This window comes from Podarcis filfolensis, assembly GCF_964270895.1.
Source record: "Podarcis filfolensis genome assembly, chromosome: 16".
Lineage (NCBI taxonomy): Eukaryota > Metazoa > Chordata > Lepidosauria > Squamata > Lacertidae > Podarcis > Podarcis filfolensis.
In genome coordinates this window covers 38163693-38180047 of record NC_139620.1, presented here as the reverse complement: position 1 = coordinate 38180047, position 16355 = coordinate 38163693, and the positions used below count along the sequence as shown (strand labels likewise).

The 16355-nt window shown below is 44.0% G+C and overlaps 1 protein-coding gene across 10 annotated transcripts in view; it reads right to left on the bottom strand.

The window, feature by feature from the left end:
- PITPNM2 (phosphatidylinositol transfer protein membrane associated 2) overlaps nucleotides 1–16355 on the bottom strand; it is a 206771-nt gene that overhangs the window by 13340 nt on the left and 177076 nt on the right. For 4 of the 10 annotated variants that reach the window (XM_083589722.1, XM_083589724.1, XM_083589725.1 and 1 more), the window contains 4 exons: nucleotides 12022–12171; nucleotides 5537–5701; nucleotides 4244–4453; nucleotides 1648–1796 (listed from right to left, as the gene is read on the bottom strand). In XM_083589722.1, coding sequence (XP_083445848.1) covers nucleotides 1648–1796; nucleotides 4244–4453; nucleotides 5537–5701; nucleotides 12022–12171 — 674 coding nt within the window. The remainder of the gene's footprint in view (nucleotides 1–1647; nucleotides 1797–4243; nucleotides 4454–5536; nucleotides 5702–12021; nucleotides 12172–16355) is intronic. The other 6 variants (XM_083589727.1, XM_083589728.1, XM_083589729.1 and 3 more) reach the window with 6 other exon arrangements.

Genomic DNA, 16355 nt, shown 5'->3' with positions numbered 1-16355 from the left:
TTTAGGGAGTAGATATACTTAATTTTTTTTTTAAAAAAGTATGTATACTTTTATGCCTATCCTTCTGTTCAAAATGTATATAAGTTTATGAACATTAAAAAAACCAGTTTGACAACTGCTTTAGGGATAGAGGAAAGCATGCTGGTGACATCACAAGTGCTAGCCTATAGGAACCCATCATACTCAGCTTTTCCCTGATTTGCTGAAAAACTTGCAAAACTCACCCATCCCTTTCTTGCAGCTCACTCCAGGATGAGAAGTATGTATGTGTGTTTCTAGTACAGTGAAGTCGTGTGCAGCCATGTCTGCCACATTCTGCAAATGTTTTATTCCTATAGCAGGAAAAGCTTTCTCCTACTGGGGGAATGGATGCAATCTTGTCATCATTTAGTCTGCTGTCCTTGTGCTAAAGCTGTGTGCTCATTCTGATGGCATCCCAACCCTTTTCTCCCTGCTCTGGGGAAATCTTTTCTTCAGAAATGCATTATTATCACACATTGCTTCCAGATCCACTGACCTCTTGACTCAGCTTCTGCAGCACCAGACACTTCCTGGGATGACATAAGATTCCAGCAGATTCAGCAATCTAACTAAGGCCACTCTGGCTCCAGGATTCTGGTAGAAAAGTGTTTCAGAGACCAATCTATCCTCTTGCCCCTTTTCCTGATTCTATCATACTGAGGATGGCAAGTGCCTAGAAAACTCCATGAACAGTGCAATCATATACAAGGCTTTTCTGAAACAAGGCCTGCTGAATTCAGGGGGACATACGTACTCCCAGCCAAATGCATATAGGATTGCAGCTTAAAAGTAATGAATTTCATGAACTGGCCTAAACTATGCAAAACATTCATGCATTTAAACTGCACGCTTTATTTTAGTTAGCCAATCTTAGAGGTTTTGCTTTTACAGAATTTTTGTTCCAGTTATTTTTTGTTATGATACTGAAATGTTGAAACTAACAGAAAGTTTGTGAGGGGAGGGGTATGCAGGCAAGAAGGCTAGAAGATGTCACATCACACACATGCTCACAAATACTTAAGTCAAAGCCCCCACAGTCCCCCCCCCCGCTACCATCATGAGCACTAGAAATATGAACACTTTGCCAAGGAAGGGTATCATAAGCTACATTTATTAAGAGGGAGAGTCATTCGTTATATTTGGAGCTTTGCATCAGATATTTTCAGCTTGCAAAAATGCAAAGCAAAATTGATGATAAATTAGCTGTGTCCAGTTTCCTTGAATAACTGTGAGTTCCCTCTGCAATTTAATACTAACAGAGGACTGAGGGTGTGTTCACATTAGAACGCAGTGAAATCGTTTCACCGCTCTATCCCTCTGGCTGCTCACATCAGCAGGGTTTCATTAGTGTCAAATTAATTTCTGTTTGTGTACACAACAGAGGATGTTGACAGGGAGGGGATGCATTTACCCTTTGGCTTGGCTAGAGATGGACTAGGAACTTAAGGGCTCCAAACTGGTGCAAAGCAGGCTTGAGAAACAGTACATCAAAGAGCAGTGTTTTGGATAACGTTGTGTGAACATGGATTAAAGACCGGGGCTGGAAGCACAGTGAGTGCACGGTAAATGGGAGTATGAGCACAGTCCCTGTGTATGCTGGAGATTTGCAAACCAAATAGGACTGACCTGCCTGAGGAGGAAGGAAACCACATCTGTTGACTCCCAGTAGCTTGCATGGAAGAGGTGCGGTAAGGCCACCGTAGGGAAGGCGGTGAGGGCATCAGGGCAATAGAGAGCATAGTCTATTCTTTTCGTTCCCCACCATTTGGCAGCAACTGGGAACAAAACAAAAGGAGACAAAACCCCAACATTTGAATTATTCCTTTCATGGAAAAGAAAAGTAAAAAATAATTCAAGTCTACATTTCAGGCCCATTGCTTTCCCAACTAAAATGTCAGAAAACTCTCTTTCTGGGTGTAACAACTTTGGCCCCGACTATACAACTAAAGCAGTGTCACACTGCTTGACACAGTCATCGCTTCCCCTAAAGAACCCTGGGAAGTGTAATTTGGTTTAATAATTCATTCCTCTTCCCAATCTTCTTTGGTGATCACTCGTAGCCGAGAAGATTGTCTTCCATGAACACGGTCTTAACAGTGAGTCCGTGACTGTGGAGGACAATTCTGGATCCACACATCCTTCCACAGTGGGGACGCAGGTTTCCAAGCAGGAGTTGATCACAGTGAGGGTTTGCCAAACGTGCCTTCCTCTTTCTCCTTTTTGCCCTGAGTTCAAGCTTCTTCAAAGTCCATGACACCTTTGGTAAAGGCTGTTCTCCAATTGGAGCATTTGCAGGCCAGTGTTTCCCAGTTATCAGTGCTTATGTTACATTATTTTAGGTTTGCCTTGAGAGCGTCTTTAAACCTATTTTGTTATCCACTGGTATTTCGCTTTCCATTCTTGAGTTGGGAATAGAGTGGTCGCTTTGGAAGACAGTAATCAGGCATCCAAACAACATGACCAGTCCAACGAAATTGATGCTAAAGAATCAACTGGTGATCTTTGCTTTTTGCAGTACACTGGCATTAGTTCACCTGTATTCCCGAGGACAGTCGGTTGATGGAATTTTTCAAAGAGCTGGAAATGGCGTTTATAAGTGGTCCATGTTTCACAAGTGTACAGTAATGTTGGTAGTACAATAGCTTTGTAAATGAGTATTTTGGTTTTCCTGCGCACTCAAACACTCTGTGCTTCAATCGGGAGAAAGCTGCACTCACAGAGAACCTTGATGTTTGCAGAAGAGGAAACTCTTGGGGTGAGCCCCTACTTCCAACATCCCAGTGAGGATGAACATAGCCAGTGCTGCCTATGGGGTGGAGAATTGTAAAGAAAGGAGAAAGTCGGGTTGGTGGGGAGGAGAACAGTGTATCCTAGAAGAGGAGGCTGCCGGCTGGCACTCTGAACAGGAGCACTCCATGCTGCAGCATTTGGTTGCAGATCTCACTTGTAGCACAGCATTCTCAGTCTTGCCAGCACAAGTGTGATTCCTAGGATTCTTTGTGGGAAGCCACGGCAGTTAAACAAGTATGAAACTACTATAGATTTGTAGTATGGCCATGTCGCACAGTAAGAGAAGAGAAATTAATTGGTGAGGCTTAGAAGTTTCAGAACATTTTATGCTTCCCCCAAATTGGTGCCCTTCAGATGTTTTGGCCTACAACCATTTTGGCCCATCAGCCTCAGCCAGCACAGAAAGCCTGTCATGGCCTCTGGAACAGAGGTAGCTGGGTTCAAACCACATATTAAACTGGGCACCAAGTTCTTTAGGAACAAAAGCGGAAATTGTACTTCAGTCTGTCATTTACCTGTCTTATCATTATAGCTATGTGTCAGGAGACCACCACTGAGGCGCCTTAGGACCTGCAAACTTACCATTTATGGGCGTCTAATTTTTAAAACACACATTCCCATACATATTTCTAAATCAACAACAGCCTCTCAAAAGCTGCTGAGTGTCAAAAGAAAAGGCAAGAAGTGTATTGTTGAGAAAAGGATGCCCCTCGCCTCACCAATTCCCACAGTAGATCCTCTCTAGACTCCTTGCAATAGAATTTCAAGGCAAGAGGAGGAAACCAAACATTGTCCTGTTAGGAGAACTGCCATTTAGTTGCATGGAAGTCATAAATTGCCATTCTGACAGCATAGCTTCAATTGTCCTGCTGGATTTCTCAAATTTATTTATTTCCCTTACCACAGATGTCCATCATAGAACAGATTGTGTTGTACCAGACCAGCAAGAAAACCAAAACTTCTGGAAAATCCTGCCAAAAAGACTTCTTTCCCCCCAGATTCTGACATAAGAGAGGAGTAGTTATCAAAACAAACTTGCAATTATTTCTACTCCCAAGCCAAAGCCATCTCATAAGTGGAGGTGTTCCAGCTTTCTATTTGCAGTTCAAAGCATTTATGGCCTGCAGCTGTGATTTTGGGATCCTCCGAACAGGACAGTCAAGAATAGCTGCTTCCTCCTAAGAAACAGCAGCAACAGTACTGCAAGTGCTGTAGAGGATTTTAAAATTAATCAGAGTGTGCACTACAGAGGCAGGTGGCTGTTAGAGGCAAGAAAGTTAGTCATCAAAGCAGAGTGGAAGCAAGTGTTTTTTAAACTATGCCAAGATGGTGAAGGAGTCCCATGAAAAGCAGACCCATTTGGCTCTGGAGAGAGTGACAGAGGAGGTTAGTCAGTGATGCATCTTGCTCCCCTTGTCTCTCTCCAGAATACCTTTGTCGATGTCCAGGTCCGGGATCTGTAGAATGGCATCCACTTCCCAATGGGAGGAGCTCCCAACCCTTCTTCCTAAGGGGTTCTGGGAAATTTCAGGTTTAGGTGCCCTATGCCTTTTGGGCGAGGGTTGGGTGGGGGCCTTGTGTGGGAGGGCAAGCAGGGCTAGAAGGCTAAACCCCCTGGAATGGGTGAGATGGTGTTTGTTTTCTAAAAGGAACATTTAAAACGATAGGGGGAAAGACAAAACAAAAACAAAACACACACCTGTTAAAACACAACTCATGCAAAGAATGCAACTTAATTTTTGTCCTTTGATAGTGTGATGGGGCTATGAAGGAAAAGCACCGGCTGTTTAAGCAACAGCTATAATCCCCTCCTCTACAGACACCATACACATCAAGGGGCAAAGTGTGTGGAAGGGGGCAGTGGAACCTCTAGCTCTGCTCCTAGCAACCCGTGGTTCTTCCTGGCACCATCATCCACACCAATGATCTAAGCATCCATGTCGTTTCCTTCCCCCACTGCCCCCAACCCCCGCCGTTGCCTCAAATGCTGCTTGCAGGTAGGATGGAGAAGTTTATGGACAGACTTTTTCTTTCCTTAAAAAAGTAAAAGCGTTTTAGTCATAACCATAAGAAATATTTAACTCTGCAACTAATTAATTCAAACCCATAGTATTATCAACTAAGGTGTCTTTAATGAGGTGACAACCTCAGAAAGTATTACATGTGTACCTCTGTGAGTGAGAGTGTGTGTGTGTGTGTGTGTGAGTGAGTGTTTGTATATATGTATTTTAGATGTGGAACAGCTCCAGCTTCTGATCCCTGAGATGCAAAGAGCTGGTGTAGAAATAATGGCTAGAGAAACCCGAGCTATGAATCAGCAAGCCCCTGGTTTGACTCTTGCCTGTGTCCGGATGACGTGGCCTTAGGCAAGCCAATCTAGCTCACCCCCAATCTCTCCGTTTGCAATATGGAGGAGAACAACACTGACTTACCTTACAGGGATGGTGTGAGGATTTCAATCAGATGATGCATGCGCAGCACTTTGAATAAATAAGTATTAAAAGAACTGAAGGAGCACTGAAGTGAAACCAGATTGCAGCCCAGACCCTCCTTCTTTTCAGATGAGAATGCTTGTTCTTTTAGGCCTGCAGTTTGGAGACCCCAGAATCTCAGTGACAATAATGAAGCGGGACAGGACATCGGTCAATCCTTCAAGCTGCTCAGAGACCTGGTGTGGGGGAGCTAGTGGGAAAGGACGACATTTCCAGGGGGGAGGAACACTTACTGTTGGCTATGTTGGAAGCAGTGTAACTGTCTGCCATTCCCGAGACCTGGCTGGCAATGCTGGCCTCGCTGGCTCTCCGGAAGCCCCTGAACTGGGGGGCTGAAATGGGAGCCGAAGGGGATGCACTTTCCATGAAGATGCCACCATGAGACTGAACAACATCCGCTACAGAGACGAAACAGGGAAATCAAAAATATTAGACCAAACGGACATAGAGCATGGTGAGATGAACAGGGTGCAAAAATCAAATAAAATCAAGCAAAACATGCAAAACACACGAAGAAAAGGCAGAAAACACCGCAACTGATGTCAAACCAAATCTTTCAAAGCTGGTCAGATGGAATAAGCATTTCAACAGCACCCAGATTGGAAAATTAAACCAACACCACCACAAATAAGCATAAAAAAGGTCCAGCAGCTCTGTAGTCATAAACAAAATAATTGCCTCGGAAGAAAACAGAAATATGTGACTGAAAGAACCCGAGTTGCCTATTGGATGGGCTCACACCAATATACACCGCTTGCACAGAGCCATGTATATACAAACTGTGTTTCTGGGAAATCAGGGCAGAGGGTCTTTCAGAAGCCCCCCAGGGATTCTTCCATTCAAACATCATTAATGGCAGACAAGTGTCCGTGAAATACATTTTGCCCCTCATTACTGATCAGATGCATTTGGGTTTTGGGTGCAAATTATAACTAGGATGCATTCGAAGTTCATACATGGAACTCCCAAGATCATGTGAATTGAATCTACACTCTAGAATAGGGATAGCCAATGAGATGTCCTCTAGATGTTGTTGGGCTACAATTACCAGCAGCTCCAGCAGCCAGCAAGGCCAGTGATCAGAGAGGACAGGAGCTGAAACCCAGCAACATCTGGAGGGTACCATGTGGGCTACCCCGCCCCATAATATATCCTAGAAACCTTTGCAATGCAGCTGAGTTGCTCAGCCATTGTAGAAAGGATTCCTTCCATGCAGAAAGCATGAAGAGTAGAGTGGTGTGGTATTGGCTGGGAAATATTTATATATTTAGACAATTTATATACTGCTTAATTAAAATACAATACTCAAGAAATTATCCAGAGATAAAATCAGTTAAAAGCCAATTACAAAATCAGAAATAACTTTAAATTTTATTTTATTTATCTAACACAATTTATATAGTGCTTGGTTGTAGGAAGACCTCTAAGCAGTTTAAGAAAATGTAAAATAAACTTTGAAATTATCAATAAATATATTTAAAAACTGGTATACAAATTTATTTAAAAGATTATTAAATGAAATATATGTAACTCCTACATGTCTGGACAGGCTCTGAAAAGAATATAGTGAAGGTACCTGCCTGATAGTTACCTGGGTCTTCTCCCCCCCCCCCCATTAAGATAGAAGCAACATTTGCCTCTACCCCAGGGACCCCACTTGTTCTCCAAAAAATCTCAAGAATTATAGACAGAAGCTCTGAGATTACATCAGGCACGGGAGATTTCAATTCCGTTAAATCAGCCAGGTGTTCCATTACCACCTCTTTTCCTATATTGGGCTGCAGCTCTCTCTTTGAATCATTTATTCTTTTATCTCCAGGATAGGCACTGCTTTCCCTTTCAGTGGATGTTCAGCAGTTCTGCCTTCTCTGTCACCCACCTCTGTCTTCTCCATCTTCTCAATTTCTCCACCTACTTGCTTGTTCTTCCTCTTGCTTTGAACATAGCTGAAGAAACCTTTTCTATTAGTTTTAACCTAACTATCTTCCAAGTCTGAGTTCATTCTGAGCCTTGGCCCACCTGACCTTGCATCTGCTGGCTACTTCTGTATACTCTTCCTTCATGATTTCTCCTTTCTTCCATTTCTTACACATCACCTTCTTAAAATCTCAGCTCATCTGTAAGCCCCTTATGTAGCCACACTGGTTTCTTTAGGTGCCTTCCACTTTTCTTTCTTGTTGGAATTGACTGCCTTTGTGCCTTCAGTATTTCACTGTCAAGAAACTGCTATCCATCTTGGACTTCCTTCACTTTGAGTATTTCTGACCGTGGGACTTCACACAATAGTTCCTCAAGCTTTTTGAAACCAGCCTTCTTAAAGTCCAGAGTGCATGTCTGACTACACTCAGTTTTCCCTTGCCTGTGTATAATGGAACCCAAGAGGACATGATCACTACCTCCCAAAGTTCCCAGTACATCCACTTCATCAATCACTTCCTCCCTGTTGGTGAGGACCAGGTCCAAGATGAGATGATCCCCCTGTTGCTTCCAGCAGATATCGGAATAGTTGAGGTCTCCTATATCCCTCCTTTTTGACTGCTTGGTAATCTGCTCTAGGAAGGCATAATCCAAGTCCTCAGTATGGCTTGAAGGTCTGTAGCAGACACCCACAGCAAGGTCACTGTTGTTTCCCTCTCTTATATATTTTACCCATATATTCTTCCTTCCGTGCCGCAGGCCATGGATCTCTTCCCAACTGTATACATCCTTTGCATATAATGCTGCTGCTCAGTGCTTTTTTTCCTAAAAAAATGTTCAGGGGTACTCTCATTTTGACTCAAGAAAACACCATTTTATAGTTCAAATCAGGGAAAATAAATACAGTAAAAGGACAAAAGTACAAAGATTCACAAAATGTTTAGGGGTATGCATACCCCTGCATCCCCCCAGAAAAAAAGGACTGCTGCTACTCCTCCTTATTTTTGAACAGGTTTTACCTCTCAATTTCTACATTCCAGTCACAATTCACATCCCACCAGTTTTCAGTAATGCCTATTAGGTCATATTTGTCATCCTGTATTAAGAATTTAAGTTCTTCTTGCTTGTTTCCCACACTTTGCACATTTGTGTAGAGACATCACAGGTGTCTGAGGTGAGGGCATGGAATCGATTTTATAGCTCCAGAGAAATAGCATGGCTCCTGACAGTCTGGCTTTTTACATCATGTTTCTCCAGCCGTCTGTCCCCAGTATTGGGCGATCTTCCTCATTCCTGCATCTCTTTTCCAGGACGGTCCACTCTGTTACATCAAAACTTCTGACCCCAGGTTAGTAAGTTAACACATGTAAGAAAGATTGTGTAATTCAAAAATACAATGGCAAAGGAACAAAACTCTTGCAGCTAATGGTATATGACCTGGCCCACAAACCCATAGGGGGAAGATGTAGACATAAAAATCCAAACCCGTAAGAAATTGTTTCCCCTCCTACCACTAGATGGCACTGTGTGAATCTGATAGAGCCAATACCAGCTGCTGGTAACCACAGGTGGGCAGAATGCTGCTGTTCGGCTTGCAGGCTTCCCACAAGCATCTGGTTGGCCACTGTGAGAACAGGATGCTGGAAGAGATGGGCATTCAGCAGCTTTGCCTTACGCTCTTAAATACAAACAGTGTTCGTACAGCTAAGGTGAAAAGGGCATGGGAGACTGTCTTGCAGGGGGACGACTGTGTAGTTTAGGGGTGGAATAATCTGTTTTGGCTGCAGAGGGTCCCAGTTCAATCCCTAGTATCTCCAGGTAGGCCTGGGAATGATCCCTGCCTGAAATCCTGGCAAACTGCTTCCAGTCAATGTGGAAAAATCTGAGCTGGAGGACCAATGGTCTGACCTAGTATACAGCAGCTTCTTCTGTCCCTGAGTCTTAGCTTAAGAGAAGAACCAGACTGCTGCATTCTCCATCTCCATATCACACATTCTCAATCTTGGACCTATTCGGCAGTGGCTCCCTGTTGGCCAGCTGCCATTATTATATATATTTAGGAGGCAGGCAAAAACCTTCCTCGGTAACCACACTTTTGGCCTTTAACCACCTGTGGCTTTTAGAAGTGGGAAGGATGTTTTTATTTATTTTATTTACCTAAAATTTATACACCCCTTGGCTGCAAAGACAACAACAACAAAAACCCTCAAAGTTGTTTACAAAAGATAAAATAGCAAAATCAAGAAAAGTTTACAACCTTACTTTAAAACATACAAAAATTAAAATACTAAAACAGATTAAGATTACCTCAACTTTATAAGCATCTGGGTAGGCTTGTCTAAACAGGAATGTTTTTAACAGGCACTAAAATTTGCAATGACATCACAGCATGCATAATCTTTCAGTGTTTATTTCTAAATTGATATACTGCCCTTCAGTACACAAACAGACGAGTTCCGTGCTGTTTTGGAAGTCAATAAAGACTTTAAAACCATATAAACTCTATAAAAACAAAAGCAGTCAGTAGAAACAGCAGATAAAATGGTACTAATTTAAAATCCCATCAGATGATAAATTATTAGATGTTATTGGTCAATGACCACCATGCATCCTCTGTAAGCATCAGGTCTTAGTTGGAGGTCGTTACCTTGCTTCCTAAAAGCTGTGATTTTCACAGTTTTGAAAATAAGTATGAAGGAGGAACGAGCCACTCCAATTATTTTCGCAAGTCAACCACGATCTTGCAAACGCCCCTTTGATGCAAAATTTGAAAAGAAATGCAGCCAGGCAGAAAATCAGCAACAAAAGGAAACTCGATTTTGGAAGCAGAAGCCATTAGAGGCACCAAGGTCTTGAAAGCTTTCCCACATAAACGTTGAATCCTGTACATGATTGGTGTCTAAACTTAATGCTGAGCGTATTTGGAAACAGCATATTTCGGGACATGAAAGAAGTTCCTACAAAGGGAGCTCCAGTGAGGATGCAGGGAACTTCCTTCTGCTTTTAGACCTCCACAGGAGCAGGAGCTGTCTAGGGAGGGGCAAATCTGCCAATTTCATTCTCTCTGTTTCTTATTTTCCACTTTTAAATTGAGTTCCCCAAATTTCCACAGCCGTTTCTGATTTTTAAAAAGCCTTCATGCAAATTAATCTGCATTTTAGTATGAATTTCTTCTGATATATGCATTTTTGCAAGGCAATTTCTCCTAAAACAATGCATTTTGTATGCTATTTTCACAAATATATGCACATTTTGTTCCTATTTTATCCTAGCTATATTCATTTTTGCACGCATTGCTTGGCAGAGGAACTCCACACCTCGGCCCCCGAGAGTAGATACATATCGCATAAGCAAGCAGTGCAATTTTACAGGGATTTTACTAGCACAGGAGAGGTGTGGGGGAAGTGGATATTGCCAGCCCCTTCCTGTGCTATAAAAGGGATGCTGGATGACCACCACCAGAGAGCCCTTCAGGGAGTTTAAACTTCTACGGAACACAAAGCATGCACTTCATATCCTAAACAGCAGGGGGAACACTTGGAATCCAATGCCAGGTGGATAAAATTTGTATATGCTAATTTATATATACAGATGCAAATTCAGAAATAGTGACTAAAGTACCACTGCATCCTAGTAGAGAAGACAGTGCTGCTATTTTTTTGATGGGCAACTTCAAGGTTCCCTCTTCTGCTCTCCCTTCTTAGGGCTCTTTATCTTTGAGCTGGATTGGGCAGGCAAGCCCTTCAAATAGAGAACTGTCCTGTGTAAAGTAGGGCAGATGGCCACCCTAATCAGAAACATTTAGCGCAAAGTCACGAATTCTCAGTTCCTAGACCTAGCAGTGGAAATGAACTAGGAGTGCAGAGAGGAATCTCTTCCTTCCGCTAGCACTGCAGGCTGGATAATGAGTCAGCTAAATGCTGAGTCACTGGGATTTTCACCTTCTCCTTTTTTGCTGTTGTAGCATCACAGGACCTCCCTTGCCTCTTGCAGTGGGTCACTTGGTTCCTCCTGCCCAGATAGAAAATGTCTCATCACTGTGAACATCAATCTGCAACTTTGCACCTAACCACACGCAAACCCCTCCAAAGTGGACTGAGCGGCAGCATGAAAAACTGCAAGCCTATACATTTGTGTCGAGCACCTTGGACAAGCTTGTCTGCGTGAGCTAGGCTGAATGCAAGCAAAGGATTTTTTAAAACTCTCCAAGCAGAGGTGGAGGTGTGAATTGGTTCTTCTCGGCTCAGCGGGCATCACCTTGCGCACAGTGTGTACCTCCACCCCTGCAGAATCAGGCATGCGTGGCCAAGGGGAGAAAAGAGGGTTGCTTTGCTTGCTTGTCACTTATCAGAAAGGGAGGTATACCAAACAGATGTTGTAGTGCCTATGCACTAATGCTAAAGGTGCTGGAGGTGAACTTTTGAGCAACACAGAGTTCTTCTTCAGGTACCAGTGTCCAAAATAAAAAATTAAAAAGGGGCAGGGAATATTACTCCCAATTTTAAACATAAAATTGCTACCTGTTTTTGTGTTTGCTTGTTTCCCATTTCTGCTGTGTGCACCATATCTGAAAAATCCTGTGTAACTCCAACATTCTGTACAGGTAGTTGGTCCTCTGAAAGAATACTGTCCCTGCCTCTGCCAATTTTGTCCTGGGGGAATCAACCTGGCCACTAAGGCAGTAGGGAAAGCTTTCATGATCCTTGGGGGCGGGGAACCAGCTGTTTATCAAGCATCACCCACAATCCCAAAAATATATGTCACAAGACAGTATGGGGAGGGAGAAGGGCACGTTACACACACTCAGCAAATCCAGAATTTTTACTGGAAATATCTTGCCAATTCAGGATGGGAACAGGGATACTGGTTTCCATGAAGCTGTCGTGGTTCTGGAGAGCAACCAGTGGGCTGCTTTCTACGAGGAGGACAGGGTTGCTCTGGACTGTTTCAACTAGAAGCAGATGAGGAAGAAAACAAATAGGGGCAAAAAAACAACAACAAACCACAGAAAGTGTAACAACAAGAGACCTCACAATTGATGTCAACAACAGCTCAGGACCTTGCCTAAAGGAATTCAGACACAGGAAAGAAAACCAAGGGCTCTAAGGTAGATGTGATGGTGGTCAGGTCTGAACAGGTGTTAAGAGGGTGGGGTGCTAGTGGCTTACAGCAGAGAATCAGGAAGGGGTGCTGAACCACTTCTTCCTGCCAGAAATAAGAGATTTCAGCACCTTTTCACACCTGCTTCACCTAGGGCTTGCTCACATTTCTGCTTGTCCTGTGCCTAGAAAGCACACTTCCAAGCAGTTTTCTGCTTGATCCACTTTTCTAGGCATGGGTCCTAGCGGTTTCCCCCTTGTCCTGCTCCATTCCCAGGGAAACCTTCTCTTTAGCTCTAAACTGAAATAAACGGCAGCCCATGGAAAACCTAATTGCTGTTTGCTTCAATTGAGCACTAAAGAGCAGTTTTCCCTGGGGAAAACAGCAGGACAAGAGGAAGTGTGAATAAGCAGACAAAGCAAAGTCTTTTGCAGATAAAATCACTCAAATTTGGAAGGAGGCAGACTTCACAGTGGGGCAGGGCTGGGGTGGGAGGGTACCAGCACTCTGTCTAGTCACGTTCATGGGATCAATTTCAACCTGGCCATGCTGCCTGAATGAGTCTTATCGACCCTTGCCCATCCTGGTCCACAAAAGCGAGCCAGAAAGGGCTGGGCAATGGGCTCTGTGGAGTGGTAGAGTGTGGGTGAGTCTTCCTGGAACCCCTTAAAGAGGTGGTTATTGAACTGCCTCTTAAAAAAACATCTTTGGAACTGGCCACCATGGCCAATTATCACCAAGTCTCAAATATTCCATTCCTGGGCAAGGTGATTGAGTGGGTGGTCATGGAACAACTCCAGGCACATCTGGAGGATGCAGACTATTTGGACCTCTTCCAATTGGGTTTCAGGTCCCACCATAGGACTGAAACTGCCTTGGTTGTGCTGTTCAATTATCTCTTGCAGGCTAGGTAGGGACAGAGGTGAAAGCTGTTTGCTAGGTCTGCTGCATCTCTCAGCAGCTTCTGATACTATCGACTACAGTATCCTCCTGGACTGTCTAAGAGGGCTGAGAGTTAGGGGCACTGTTATGCAGTGGTTCCACTCCTTCCTGCTGGGGCATGTCTAGAAACTAGTGGTGAGGGATGAGTGTTTGGTCCTCTGGGTGCTCACTTGTGGGGTGCCCCAGGACTCTGTCCTCTCCCCCATGCTTTTCAACCTATGAAACCACTGGAAGAGATCATTGGGGAGTTGGGCTGGGTGTTCACCAACATGTGGATGATACCCAGCTCTACCTCTTGTTTAAACTGGAACCAGTGAAGGTTGTGAACATCCTGTGTGGGTGTCTGGAGGTGTTTGGGGGGGGTGGATGGTGTTCAACGGATTGAGGCTGAATCCCCACAGAAGTATTGTTTCTAGGGGACAGTGGGTGGGCAGGTGGGGGGACTCCCTGGACCTAAATAGGGTAACTGTGCCCCCAAAGACCAGGCGCACAGGCTGGGGGTCATTTTGTATTCACAGCTGTCCATGGAGGGGCAGGTTAATTTTGTGTCCAGGGCAGCTGTCTAATAGCTCCATCTGGTATGCAGGCTGAGGTATCTGCCTGTGTACTGTCTTGCCAGAGTGGTAGACGTTCCGGTTATCTCTCACATGGACTACTGCAATGCACTCTGCGTGGGGATACCTTTGAAGGTGATTTGGAAACTACAACTAATCCAGAATGGGGCTGCCAGACTGGTGACTGAGAGCAGTCACTGGGACCATATAACACCTGTCCTAAAGGATCTACATTGGCTCCCAGTATGTTTCCAAGCACGATTCATAGTGTTGATGATGACCTTTAAAAGTCTTAGTTGGCTAAGGCTCTGTACCTGATGAAGCGTCTCCACCACCATTGTTCGGCCTGGACACTGGGATCCAGCTTCGAGGGCCTTCTGGTAGTTCCCTCAGTGTGAGAAGTGAGGTTACAGGGAACTAAGCAGAGGACATTCTTGATAGTCATGCCTGCCCTGTGGAACGCCCCCCCCCCCATCAGATGTCAAGGAAATAAACAACTATCTGACTTTTAGAAGATATCTGAAGGCAGTCCTGTACAGGGAAGTTTTTAATGTTTGATATTTTATTATGGCTTTATAATTTGTTGGACCCCTTCATGGATCACTGCCTTGCCGTGGCGAAGGGGCTTGAAGAACTCAGAGAAGCTATGAACTATGCCGAGCAGGGCACCCAAGATGAACAGGTCATAGTGGAGAGTTTTGACCAAACGTGATCCACCTGGAGGAGGAACCGGCAAGCCACTCCAGTATCCCTGCCAAGAAAACTCCATGGACAAAGACAACAGGCATATAAAAGTTATGACGCTGGAAGATGAGCCCCTCAGGTCGGAAGGCGTCCAACATGCTACTGGGGAAGAGCGGAGGACAAGTACAAGTAGATCCAGAGCTGATGAAGCGGCTGGGCTAAAGCCGAAAGGACGTTCAGTTGCGGATATGCCTGGAAGTGAAAGGAAAGTCCAATGCTGTAAAGAAAAATATTGCATAGGAACCTGGAATGTAAGAACCATGAACCTGGGTAAGTTGGATGTGGTCAAAAATGAGATGGCAAGAATAAATATTGACATCCTGGGCATCAGTGAACTAAAATGGACAGGAATGGGCGAATTCAGTTCGGATGACCATCATATCTACTACTGTGGGCAAGAAACCCGGAAAAGAAATGGAGTGGCCCTCATAGTCAACAAAAGAGTGGCGAAAGCAGTACTGGGATGCAATCTCAAAAATGATAGAATGATCTCGATACGAATCCAAGGCAGACCTTTTAACATAACAGTAATCCAAGTTTATGCACCAACTACTGGTGCTGAAGAAACTGAAATTGACCAATTCTATGAAGACTTACAACACCTTATAGAAGCGACACCAAAGAAGGATGTTCTTCTCATTATAGGGGATTGGAATGCCAAAGTAGGGAATCAAGAGATAAAAGGAACAACGGGCAAGTTTGGACTTGGAGAGCAAAATGAAGCAGGGCAAAGGCTAATAGAGTTCTGTCAAGAGAACAAGCTGGTCATCACAAACACACTTTTCCAACAACACAAGAGACGACTCTACACGTGGACATCACCAGATGGGCAGCATAGAAATCAGATTGATTATATTCTCTGCAGCCAAAGATGGAGAAGCTCAATACAGTCAGCAAAAACAAGACCTGGAGCTGACTGTGGCTCGGATCATCAGCTTCTTATAGCAAAATTCAAGCTTAAACTGAAGAAAGTAGGAAAAACCACTGGGCCGGTAAGATACAATCTAAATCAAATCCCTTATGAATACACAGTGGAAGTGAGGAACAGGTTTAAGGATTTAGATTTGCTAGACAGAGTGCCTGAAGAACTATGGATGGAGGCTCGCAGCATTATACAGGAGGCAGCAACGAAAACCATCCCAATGAAAAGGAAATGCAAGAAAGCAAAGTGGCTGTCCAATGAGGCCTTACAAATAGCGGGGGAGAGAAGGCAAGCAAAATGCGAGGGAGATAGAGAAAGATACAGGAAATTGAATGCAGATTTCCAAAAAATAGCAAGGAGAGATAAGAAGGCCTTCTTAAACGAGCAATGCAAAGAAATAGAGGAAAACAACAGAATGGGAAGAACCAGAGATCTGTTCAAGAAAATTGGAGATATGAAAGGAACATTTCGTTCAAAGATTGCCATAATAAAGGACAAAAGTGGTAAGGACCTAACAGAAGCAGAAGACATCAAGAAGAGGTGGCAAGAATACACAGAGGAATTATACCAGAAAGAAATGGATGCCTCGTACACCCCAGGTAGTGGGGTTGCTGACCTTGAGCCAGACATCCTGGAGAGTGAAGTCAAATGGGCCTTAGAAAGCACTGCAAATAACAAGGCCAGTGGAAGTGATGGTATTCCAGCTGAACTATTTAAAATTTTAAAAGATGATGCTGTTAAGGTGCTACACTCAATATGCCAGCAAGTTTGGAAAACTCAGCAGTGGCCAGAGGATTGGAGAAGATCAGTCTACATCCCAATCCCAAAGAAGGGCAGTGCTAAAGAATGCTCCAACTACCGCACAATTGCACT